This window comes from Chlorocebus sabaeus, chromosome 3 (assembly GCF_047675955.1).
Source record: "Chlorocebus sabaeus isolate Y175 chromosome 3, mChlSab1.0.hap1, whole genome shotgun sequence".
In the NCBI taxonomy this organism is placed as follows: domain Eukaryota; kingdom Metazoa; phylum Chordata; class Mammalia; order Primates; family Cercopithecidae; genus Chlorocebus; species Chlorocebus sabaeus.
The window spans coordinates 59,850,871-59,864,078 of record NC_132906.1 but is presented as its reverse complement, the minus strand read 5'-3'; the positions used below and the strand labels follow the sequence as shown (position 1 = coordinate 59,864,078).

Here is a 13,208-nt window from a genome sequence, read left to right as displayed (position 1 = left end):
TGATTTGGAGGCAAGTGGTCCATGGAATAGAAACAGTGTTCCCAGAGGATGAAACAGATGCCCAGAGGTTAACAGACAAGTCAAAAGCCTACATAATTACAGCTTCAAGTAGTTCCCTACATCAAACAGCAAGGTACCACTCACTCATTTTTGTTGTTTTTCCAAATGCCCTTTTTTAAAATTTAAACTTCTGTTAGGCTCCATAAGTTAATTAATGTTACAGATAATATGAAGATTTCTTAGTTTTTAAAGGTTAGCACTTCCAGTTATACATCCAACTAAATGTTAAAGGCATTCAATAAGGTCAGTACTCAGATCCCCAGGAAACCCTGTTTTCTGCCTTAGAAGCCAGCCACACAACCTTGTTACTGACCCCAGAGCACTGAAAACTGACCATTTTATTGACTGGTATATTTGCCAACAGAAAAATAAAATAAAATAAAATGTGTGTTCCTACACTGCAATATAAACCAAAGCAAACTAAAAATATGGCTAAAAATAAGCACAAAACTAAACACATCCTACATTGAGAAAGCTTGATGTGTAATACATGTGAAGCTAATTGCATGCAACAGCTGCACCTCAGGGTAAGAATTTTCAATTGAAATGTTTATTTCAAAACCAGCAACAAAAGTAGCACAGAGAGTGACAAGAGTTGGAGAATGTAAATGCACACATTCACAATTACCTTGCTCCAGTCTAAAGCACAGGGAACGTCTTGCTGCTTCCATCTCAGGAGTTGGGTTATCTAGGACATGTCTACACCATTGCAAAGGAGTCAGGGATTTCTCTGATGAGGTGAACGTCTTTGAAGAGCCAACGTATAACCTTAAAAAAAGAAATCTACATTATAGGTATGATATAGGTACACAGAGAGTACCTCTCTCTGGGGAAAGCAACATGTATTTAACAATTTCCATAGAAACACAACTCATATTTGATCACTTCAAAGTATCAGAAATAGTTTTTAACAGGCAAATATCCCCAAATAGAAGATGACACTTCCTGTAGCCTGGTGAGAAAAACTTCCAAAAAAAGGTCTAACAATTTTTCCCCTAACTGTGTGTTTCAGCATCAGAGATCAAGGGCTTTTCTTTTTTTTTTTTTTTTTTTTTTTACTAAACAAGCCCTAAAAAGGCACTATCATGATCTTACTATCTCTATTGACATGTCAAGAAATAAACATTTTCATCTTTCTCTTTGGCAACAGAATCTTTGGTAAACTTGGGCTAATGAAGGTAAACATGATGTGACAAACAAGGCAAATCTTGTGTATTTTTTAAAAATAAGTCTAAACACCCGTAAAAGCCAGTCAGTTGATTCTTTGAACCCTTACATAATCACATATTTCTCCTGTCTCAAATCTATACTAACCTTGGTACATGCTTCTTTTTCATTAAAGCCAAACAAAGAGCTTTAAAAGATATGTTTTAGGAAGAGTACTTTTAGCACCTACACCATTACACAATAATGAGTAGTATGCAAAATAACTACCCAGAAGCACTGCAGGTTATAAAAAGCTTCTCTCATTAATATGCCATATTAATGTAGATTTTAGAATATTTTCAGTGATAGGACTATACGAAAAGGTTTTTCTTGAGGAATAAGCAAGTTAACTAAAAAAGGGGGAAGGGTGAATTACCTCCCTGAAACTGCTGGCTCTAATACATGACACCTCACTATTATAAGCTTACAGTAATTATAAATCTAAAGTAATCTTCCTTCCAACAAAGCTACCACAATTCTAATATGCATATATTCTTGAAATAACATACTTCATTATTCACACTTTTACTGTTCTAGACAAAACGTTCACCTATTCATTTATCAGTTATCCAAGACAGTTGGGGAATGTACTATTCTTTGGTAAATTATTCTTAGAGATCAGGGATTGCCAAATGTTTTCTGTAAAGGGCCAGCAAGTAAATATTTCAGGCTTTGTAAGCCACATGATCTCTGTCACAACTACTCAGCACTGCCATTCCAGTCCAAAGGCATCCTAGACAATATATAAGCGAATAAACATGGCTGTGTTCCTTTAAAATTGATTTATAGACACTGAAAGTTGGATTTCCCATAGTTTTCCATTCTTTTTATTTTTTTTTCATCATTTAAAAATGTAAAAACGTATCTTACCCACCATACAAACATGCAACAGCTCTGATTTGCCCTTGGGACAGTTTGCTCACTCCAGTTACAGATGAGGACTCTAAAATACAGATCTCAATGGATTTAATTCTAAGTCCAATATATTATTTTGTTTCCTTAGAGTGTGTTGCACAGTCGTGACTCCATCAAGAGTATATCAGTTAAAAATTCATATTCTTGGGCCCCACCTCAGTCCTACTATGGCAAAATTATCACCTACCTATGTAGGTAATAATCCCTTCCACTTCCTAGGAACATACCCTAAACTATCGGGTACAGGCTACTTCTCCCTGCTCACAAGTATAGGCTAGTCTAGGCCAGTTATTCTCAATGTCTCATGTCTCAAAATTACTCAAACATCTTGTTAAGACAAATTGCTAAACCACATCCCTTAAATTTGATGCATAGGGTCAACGAATCTGAATTTCTAAGAAGTTTCCAGGTAAAGCTAGTATTACTGGTCTGGAGACCACATCTTGAGAAGCACTGGGCTAAGCCAATCATGGTATTTTCATTGTTCCCCTTTGCCTATGACTGGTTTAGGCCCAAGCCCCACATACAATCCTAGCCAAAAGAAACTGAGGGAAAATCATCTGATGGACTTGCAGGCAAGTTTTTCCTTATATTTAACGGGAGCGGGGAGTGTCACAAAAGACTCAAGTATATGCTTCCTACGGGAAATGCACCTTAAACATGGGCATACAAGTAAGTTAAAGTAAATAGCTAGAAAAGTAATTAAAAATAAAAATAAAAAACTACCCACAAAGAAAAGTCTGGGACCAGAAGATTTTCCTGCTAAACTCTACCAAATATTTAAAGAAAACATCAGTTCTTCACAAACTCTTCCAAAGAAACAGAAGAAGAGGGAATACATCCTAACACATCCTATTAGGGCAGTTCTACCCTGATACCAAAATCAGACACTACAAATTAAGAAACTAACAGCCAGTATCACACATGAACACAGATGTAAAAAGTCTAAATATTTCAGTAAATTGAGTCTAACTTCACCATTAGCATACTTCACCATTAATAAGTGGGGTTTATATCAGAAATAAAAAGTCAGTACAAATTCAAGCATCAATATAACTTACCAGATTAACTAAAATAGAAAAAGTATATAATATCAATAGAAAAAAAAAAAAGCATTTGACATCCACTCCTGATAAAAAATTCTCATCAAATCAGAAACAGAAAGAAACATCCTCAACCTGATTGAAGGCATCTACAAAAACAGCATAGTGAATGGTAAAAGGGTGAACGCTTTGCCTGTGATATCAGAAAACAGACACAGACATTGGCTCTCATTGCTTCTATTTAACACTCTGCTGAAGATCCTAGCCAATGCAATCAGGCAATACATCAAAAACATTTACATTGGAAAGAAAGAAGTAAATCTGTCTTTATTCACAGATGACATGATCATCTATGTAAAAAAAATCTGAAGAATCTACAAAAATGATAATAGCATAAGTGAGTTTAGTAGCAAGATTATAAGATACCAGATTGATGTAGGAAAGTCAATCGTATACTTATATATATTAACAACAAACAAATTCATATTTTTGAAATTTCACTTTTCATTTGCGATAGCATTTTTTTAAAAAACCATAAGATGCTTAAGGAGAAATCTGACAAAAGATGCGTAGGACCTGAACACTGAAGACTACAAAATATTCTGAGAATTAAAGAGGACATAACTGGAGAGACATGCCATTTTCCTAAGAAAACTAAATATTAAGATGTCAATTCTCCTTAAATTGGTCCACATAATTTGCAAAATCTCAATCGAAATTCCAGCAGGTGTTTTTTGTAGAAATGTAGATGATCTAAAATTCATATGGAAATGCAAAGATCTTAGAATAGCCAAACAAATGTTAAAAAAGAAATGGAGAGCTATACCACTGACTGAAGCTCATGACAGTAATGAAAACAGTTTAGTGTAGCATAAAAATAAACGGATCAGTGGAAAAAAATAGCCCAGAAATAAAACCACACATATATGGAGGATTTTTAGTAAAATACAATTTAAAGGATAGTCTTTTAAATAAATAGTGCTGGAACAAAATGGGTATCTATATGCGGGGATTAAAAAAAAAAAAAAAAAAAAAAAAAAAACCTCTGATCCACAGAACAAACAATATCCAAAACTAACTCAAAATAGAGCACAGACAAATGTAAAACTTGAAACTATAACACTTTTATAAGAAACCAAAGGTAAAAGTATTTGTGTCCTTGAGTTGGAAAATGCTTCTTAGATACAATTTATAAGACTGAAAATATGATCCATAAAAGAAAAAAATATCAATTGGACTTTATCAAAACTAAAAACTTTTCTGTTTGAAAGACATTGCTGAAACAATGAGTGATAAACCACAAATTGGGAAAGACATATTTGCAAATCATCTATCTACCAAAGAACTTTTATGCAGAAAACATGAAACTACAAATAGTAAACAACTCAATTTTAAAAATAGACAAAAGGTTCGATTACACATTTCACCAAAGAAGACCTATTACGGCAAACAGCTATATGAAAAGATGTTCATCATTAGTCATTAGGAAAATAGCTAAAACCACAATGAGATACTACCACATACCTATTAGAATGGCTAAAATGAATAATACTAGCCATAGCAAGTGTTAAGGAAGATTTGGTGCCACTGAAAACTTCATACACTGGTGATGGAAATGAAAAATGGTGAAACCACTTTGGAAAAGAGTTTGGCAGCTTCTTAAAAAGTTAACCTGCACCTACTCTCTGGTCCAGACACTCAAGTTGTAAGTATTTACCCAAGAGAAAGGAAAGCATGTTCATATGAAGACTTAAACATAAATGCCCACAGCAGTTTTATTTGTCATAACTAAAAGCAACCCAAGTGCTCATCAAAAGATGGCTGGATAAACAAGCCATGGTTACAATGATGAAATCTAACAGCTCCCACAATAAAAATGAACTACTGATTCATGTAATAACACAAATTTCAAAATAACTATCTAGCTTGAAAGAAGCCAGACAAAAACAAATAGAAGAGTATATATTCTGTGACTTTATTGATATAAAATTATAAAAAATGTACTATGCCTGTAATCCCAGCACTTTTAGAGACCAAGGCGGGCAGATCACGAGGTCAGGAGATCGAGACCATCCTGGCCAACAGGGTGAAATCCCGTCTCTACTAAAAATATGAAAATTAGCTGCACGTGGTGGCACGCACCTGTAATCCCAGCTACTTAGGACGCTGAGGCAAGAGAACCATTTGAACCCAAGAGGCGGAGGTTGCAGTGAGCTGAGATTGCGCCACTGAACTCCAGTCTGGGTGACTAATCTAAACTGACAGAAAACAGATCAGGGGTTGCCTGGGTTGGAGGCAGCAAGGATCAGGAAGGAAAGAATAAGGAAAACAAGGGGCCACAGGAAACCTCAAGTGTCGAAATCTGTTCACTACACATTAATGGTGGTCATGATTTCCTGGGTATATATACATGTTAAAGTCTATCAAATTGTACATTTTAAGTGCAGTTTACATATTAATTATATTCCAATAAAGCAATTTTTTAAAAGTCACAAGATAAAGAATCATTGTTTTGTGGTTTTGTTTGTTTTGTTTTGAGCCATGGTCTTGCTGTGTCACCCAGGCTGGAGTGCAGTGGGACAAACACACCTCACTGCAACTTTGACCTTCTGAGCTCAAGTAATCCTCCCACCTAAGCCTCCTGAGTTGCTAGGACCACAGGCATGCACCACCACACCCAGCTATTTTATTTTTTAAGTTTTTTTGTAGAGATGGGGTCTCCCTATGTTGTCCAGGCTGGTCTCAAAATCCTGGGCTCAAGTGATCTTCCTGCCTCAGCCTCTCAAGGTGTTGGGATTACAGGCATGAGCCACCATGACCAGCCCTCAGTGTTCTTAAGATGAGAAACTCATAGCTGCCATCTACCATGTATGTAAAAAGCCATGAACACCACAGCCCCGACAGAAATGAGCCACTAGTTAGTCAACTGTGGAGTTTCCCTATCTCAACACTTTTTTCACCAATTTTCCTTATTTTTTTTTTTTTTTTGTTACTATACTTTAAGTTCTGGGATATATGTGTAGAACGTGCAGGATTTGTTACATAGGTATACACGTGCCATAGTGGTTTGCTGCACCCATCACCTCTCATCTACATTAGGTATTTCTCCTAATGCTATCCCTCCCCTAGCCCCCCACCCCTTGACAGGCCCCGGTGTGTGATGTTCCCCTCCCTGTCCATGTGTTCTCATTGTTCAACTCCCACTTATGAGTGAGAACATGCAGTGTTTGGTTTTCTGTTCCTGTGTTAGTTTGCTGAGAATGATGGTTTTCAGCTTCATCCATGTCCCTGCAAAGGACATGAACTCATCCTTTTCTTATGGCTGCATAGTATTCCATGGTGTATATGTGCCACTTTTTCTTTATCCAGTCTATCATTGATGGGCATTTGGGTTGGTGCCAAGTCTTCACTGTTGTGAACAGTACCACAATAAATGTATATGTGCATGTATATTTATAGTAATTTATAATCCTTTGGGTACATCCCCAGTAATGGGATTACTGGGTCAAATGGTATTTCTGATTCTAGATCCCTGAGGAATCGCCACACTGTCTTCTACAATGGTTGAGCTAATTACACTTCCACCAACAGTGTAAAAGCTTTTCCTATTTCTCCACATCCTCTCCAGTACCTGTTGTTTCCTGACTTTTTAATGATCACTATTCTAACTGGTGTGAGATGGTATCTCCTTGTGGTTTTGATGTGGTTTTGCATTTCTCTAATGACCAGTGATGATGAGTTTTTTTTCATGTTTCTTGGCCACATAAATATCTTCTTTTGAGAAGTGTCTGTTCATATCCTTCGCCCACTTTTTGATGGGGTTTTTTTTCTTGTAAATTGGTTAAAGTTCCTTGTAGATTCTGGATATTAGCCCTTTGTCAGGTGGATAGATTGCAAAAATTTTATCCCATTCAGTAGGCTGCCTAAGCTCTTTAATTAGATCCCATTTGTCAATTTTGGGTTTTCCTGCCATTGCTTTTGGTGTTTTACTAATGAAGTCTTTGCCCATGCCTATGTCCTGAATGGTATTGTCCAGGTTTTCTTTTAGGCTATTTATGGTTTTAGGTCTTACATTTAAATCTTTAATCCATCTGTAACCCATCTTGAGTTAATTTTTGTATAAGGTGTAAGGAAGGGGTTGTTTCAGTTTTCTGTATATGGCTAGCCAGTTTTCCCAGCACCATTTATTAAATAGGGAATCCTTTCCCCATTACTTGTATTTGTCAGATTTGTCAAAGACCAGATGGTTGTAAATGTGTAGATTATTTCTGAGGCCTCTGTTCTGTTCCATTGGCCTATATATCTGTTTTGGTACCAGTACCATGCTGTTTTGGTTACTGTAGCCTTGTGGTGTAGTTTGAAGTCAGGTGGCATGATGCCTCCAGCTTTGTTATTTTTGCTTAGGATTGTCTGGGCTATATGGGCTCTTTTTCGGTTCCATATGAAATTTAAAGTAGTTTTTTCTAATTCTGTGAAGAAAGTCAATGGTAGCTTGATGGGGATAGCATTTAATCTACACATTACTTTGGGCAGTATGGCCATTTTGATATTGATTCTTCCTATCCATGAGCATGGAATGTTCTTCCATTTGTTTGTGTCCTCTCTGATTTCCTTGAGCAGTGGTTTGCAGTTCTCCTTGAAAAGGTCTTTCACATCTCTTGTATTTCTAGGTATTTTATTCTCTTTGTAGCAATTGCGAATGGGAGTTCACTCATGATTTGGCTGTCTACTATTAGTGTGTAGAAATACTTGTGATTATTGCACATTGATTTTGTATCCTGAGACTTTGCTAAAGTTGCTCATCAGCTTAAGATTTGGGGCTGAGACGATGGGGTTTTCTCAATATACAATCATGTTATCTGCAAACAGAGACAATTTGACTTCCTCTCTTCCTATCTGAATACTGTTTCTTTCTTTCTCTTGCCTGATTGCCCTGGCCAGAACTTCCGATACTATGTTGAATAGGAGTGGTGAGAGAGAGAGCATCTTTGTCTTGTGCCAGTTTTCAAAGGGAATGCTTCCAGCTTTTGCCAATTCAGTATGATATTGGCTGTGGGTTTGTCATAAATAGTTCTTATTATTTTGAGATGCATTCCATCAGTACCTAATTTATTGAGAGTTTTTAGCATGAAGGGCTGTTGAATTTTGTCAAAGGCCTTTTCTGCATCTATTGAGATAATCATGTGGTTTTTGTCTTTGGTTCTGTATTTCTTTTTTGTTATTGTGTCTCTGCCAGGTTTTGGTATCAGGATGATGCTGGCCTCATAAAATGAGTTAGGGAGGGGCCCCTGTCTTTCTATTGTTTGGAATAGTTTCAGAAGGAATAGTACCAGCTCCTCTTTGTACCTCTGGTAGAATTTGGTTCTGAATCCATCTGGTCCTGGGCTTTTTTTGGTTGGTAGGCTATTAATTACTGCCTCAATTTCAGAACTTGTTATTGAACTATTCAGGGACTTGACTTCTTCCTGGTTTAGTCTTGGGAGGGTGTATGTGTCCAGGAATTTATCCATTTCTTCTAGATTTTCTAGTTTACTTCCATAGAGGTATTTATAGTATTCCCTGATGGTAGTTTGTACTTCTGTGGGATCAGTGGTGATATCCCTTTTATCATTTGTTATTGTGTCTGTTTGATTCTTCTCTTCTTTAATAGTCTGTCTAGTGGTCTATTTTGTTAATGTTTTCAAAAACCCAGCTCCTGGATTCATTGATTTTTTGAAGGGTTTTTCGTGTCTCTATTTCCTTCCGTTCTGTTCTAATCTTAGTTATTTCTTGTCTTCTGCTGGCTTTTGAATTTGTTTGCTCTTGCTTCTCTAGTTCTTTTAATTGTGACATTAGGGTGTTGATGTTAGATCTTTCCTGCTTTCTCCAGTGAGCAATTAGTGCTATAAATTTCCCTCTGAACACTGCTTTAGCTTTGTCCCATAGATTCTGGTACATTGTGTCTTTGTTCTCATTGGTTTAAAGAACTTATTTATTTCTGCCTTAATTTCATTGTTTACCCAGTAGTCATTCAGGAGCAGGTTGTTTAGTTTCCATGTAATTGTGCGGTTTTCAGCGAGTTTCTTAACCCTGAGTTCTAATTTGATGCACTGTGGTCTGAGAGATTGTTATGATTTCCATTCTTTTGCCTTTGTTGAATTTTACTTCCAATTATGTGGTCAATTTTAGAATAAGTGTGACATGGTGCTGAAAAGAAAGTATATTCTGTTGATTTGGGGTGGAAAGCTATGTAGATATCTATTAGGTCCACTTGATCCAGAGCTGAGTTCAAGTCCTGAATATCCTTATAATTTTCTGTCTCGTTGATCTAATATTGACAGTGGGGTGTTAAAGTCTCCTACTATTATTGTGTGGAAGTCTAAGTCTCCTTGTAGGTCTCTGAGAACTTGCTTTATGAATCTGGGGGCTTCTGTATTGGGTGGATATATATTTAGGATAGTTAGCTCTTCTTGTTGCATTGATCCCTTTACCATTATGTGATGCCCTTCTTTGTCTCTTGATCTTTGTTGGTTTAAAGTCTGTTTTATCAGAGACTAGGATGCAACCCCTGTTTTTTTTTTTTTTTTTTTTTGGCTTTCCATTTGCTTGGTAAATATTCCTCCATCCCTTTATTTTGAGCCTATGTGTGTCTTTGCATGTGAGATGGGTCTCCTGAATACAGCACACCAATGGGTCTTGACTCTTTATCCAACTTACCAGTCTGTGTGTTTTAACTGGGGCATTTATCCCAGGTTAATATTGTTCTGTGTGAATTTGATCCTGTTATTATGATGCCAGCTGGTTATTTTGCCTATTAGTTGATGCAGTTTCTTCATAGTGTTGATGGTCTTTACAATTTGGTATGTTTTTGCAGTGGCTGGTACCAGTTTTTCCTTTCCATATTTACTGCTTCTGAGGCCAGGTGTGGTGGCTCACACCTGTAATCCCAGCACTTTGGGAGGCCAACGCTGGTGGATCACCTGAGGTCAGGAGTTCAAGACCAGCCTGACCAACGTGGCAAAACCCCGCCTCTACTAAAAATACAAAAATTACCCAGGCGTGGTAGTGGGCGCCTGTAATCCCAACTACTCAGGAGGCAAAGACATGAGAATCACTTGAACCTGGGAAGCAGAGGCTGCAGTGAACTTAGATGGTGCCATTGCACTCCAGCCTGGGTGACAGAGCGAGACTCTGTCTCAAAAACAACAGCAACAACAACAACAATGTATTTAGTGCTTTCTTCAGGAGCTCTTGTAAGGCAGGCCTGCTGGTGACAAAATCTCTCAGCATTAGCTTGTCTGTAAAGGATTTTATTTCTCCTTCACTTTTGAAGCTTGGTTTGACTGGATATGAAATTCCGGGTTGAAAATTCTTTTCTTTAAGAATGTTGAATATTAGCCCTCACTTTTTTCTGGCTTGTAGGGTTTCTGCAGAGAGATCTGCTGCTAGTCTGATGGGTTTCCCTTTGTGGGTAACCCCTCTTCAGCTGCCCTTAACATTCTTTCCTTCATTTCCACCTCGGTGAATCTGATGATTACATGTCTTGGGGTTGCTCTTCTCGAGGAGTATCTTTGTGGTGTTCTGTGTATTTTCTACATTTGAATGCTGGCCTGTCTTGCTAGGTTGGGAAAGGTCTCCTGGAAAATATCCTGAAGAGTGTTTTCCAACTTGGTTCCATTCTCCCAGTCACTTTCAGGTACACCAATCAAATGTAAGTTTGGTCTTTTCACATAGTCCTATATTTCTTGGAGGCTTTGTTAATTCCCTTTCATTCATTTTTCTCTAATATTGTCTTCATGCTTTATTTCATTAAGGTGATCTTCAATCTCTTATATACTTTCTTCTACTTGACTGATTTGGCTACTGATACTTGTGTATGCTTCACGAAGTTCCTGTGCTGTGTTTACCAGCTCCATCAGGTCATTTATGTTCTTCCCTGAACTGGTTGTTCTAGTTAGCAATTCCTCCAACCTTTAATCAAGGTATTTAGCTTCCTTGCATTGTGTTAGAACATGCTCCTTTAGCTCGGAGGAGTTTGTTACTACCCACCTTCTGAAGTCTATTTCTGACAATTCATCAAATTCATTCTCTGTCCAGTTTTGTTCCCTTGCTGACGAGGAGTTGTGATCCTTTGGAAGAGAAGAGGTGTTCTGATTTTTTGAATTTTCAGCCCTTTTGCACTGTTTATTCCTCATCTTCATGGATTTATCTACGTTTTGTCTTTGATATTGGTGACCTTTGGATGGGGTTTCTGTGTGGACGTCCTTTTTGTTGATGTTGAGGCCATTTCTTTCTGTTAGTTAGTTTTCCTTCTAACAGTCAGGCCCCTCTGCTGCAGGTCTTCTGGGGTTTTCCTGAGGTCCACTCCAGACTCTGTATGCCTGGGTATCAACAGCAGCAGCTGCAGAACAGCAAAGATTGCTGCCTGTTCCTTCATCTGGAAGCTTTGTTCCAGAGGGGTATCTGCCAGATGCCAAGCCAGAGCTCTCCTGTATGAGGTGTCTGTCAACTCCTGCTGGGAAAATTCATGTTTCTGTCTGAGCTTGTGCCTGTTGTTTTTAAATCCCTCTCAGCTACCACCTGAAGCTGCTACCTAAAGCACTGCTCTGCCTGTTACCTCCAGCATCCTATGGGAGAACTGCTGATCTCTTCTGCTGCTAGGAAGCTTCCTCCAACCAGCTTGACCCTGAATTCCAGATACTCCCATTCACTTTTTTTTGATAGAATACTTTTTTTGTTTGTAGGAGAACACCACAGTAAGGAGTCTTCAATTACTTAGGGTCTATGTGATACAAATATTTCCTTTGTCCACATAGTCTCACACCATATTCAAAAGCTGCTCATTTCTACAGGCACATTCAGTTTCTAAGTGACCCACTATGCCATGTTCTCTTTCATACTCCATAGTCCAATTCCTATTGTCTGGTACTATATCTCATTCCTACTCTGCATTTCATAGAAGGTAGGGATGATCATCACACTAAAAGCAGTGAATCCAGTTGAAAGTCTACCTAGGGGCAACTGGAATCCCAAATCCCCTTCCATACAGCCAGTCCTACCCCCCGTCTTCACCTTAACCTGAGACCAGAGACTCTGCTGTGTGAATAAGCTGATCCAGAGAAGCCCTAACTTCAGGCACACCAAACTTAGCTGAAGGAGAAATGAGGTACCTTACTTAACCAAACATTAAATGGAAGTCCACATGCTGACTCGTTAGAATTCTGGTCCCATTTCTCTCTTTATATTCCTAGAAATGACTGCCTTGCTTACATCTCCTAGAAGTATAGAAGGTTTATGCCTAGAGAAAAAGATGAATCCAAGAGAAGACCTAGAGATACTTGAATATGGGCTGGCTACCCATCCAATCACTAGTAAACTGCACCAAGGAGCTCCATCCATGGAGAGCTTTAGATCGGCTTCAATACCTCCTTTGGGTATGAACAGACAACCAGTGACACCAAATATGTGAAACATTCCTTTTACATGAAACACTGAGACTAAAAGTAGAGGGGGTAAAGAGAACCAAAGAGAAAAACAATGCAGGGAACAGATGGAAATTTCAAGACAAGTATAATTTATATCATCTAAGAGAAAATGTTACATTCTCACACACACACACACACACACAAGCACACACATACACATGGATATTGAAAAAAGAACAGTTTATTCATCCTTGGGAAATGAGACTATCATAGCAAAAACAAAAGAGTCAATAAATGAGTTTGGAATATCAAGTTGAAGAAGTCTCCTGAAAAGAAAATAAAGACAGATTAGCAATGGGATAAGACAGATAAGAAAATCAAGTGATTAAGCCAGATAGAATGACCTACATCTGTCTGTTACAAGTTCTACAAAAAAAAAAAAAGAAAGAAAGAAAGAAAGAAAGAAAGAAAGAAAGAAAGAAAGAAAGAAAGAAAGAAAGAAAGAAAGAAAAGAAAGAAACTGGAAAGTTATTCTGAAGAGAAAAAAAAAAAAGCAAGAAAATATCCAGAGTGGAAGTCA

The 13,208-nt window shown here is 37.7% G+C and overlaps 1 protein-coding gene across 4 annotated transcripts in view; it reads right to left on the bottom strand.

Annotated features, from left to right (window-relative positions):
- SLAIN1 (SLAIN motif family member 1) overlaps nt 1-13,208 on the bottom strand; it is a 72,642-nt gene that overhangs the window by 51,202 nt on the left and 8,232 nt on the right. For 2 of the 4 annotated variants that reach the window (XM_007960638.3, XM_007960639.3), the window contains exon 2: nt 689-828. In XM_007960638.3, coding sequence (XP_007958829.1) covers nt 689-828 — 140 coding nt within the window. Of the gene's footprint in view, nt 1-688; nt 832-13,208 lie in introns of all 4 variants that reach the window. The other 2 variants (XM_038007774.2, XM_007960641.3) reach the window with 1 other exon arrangement.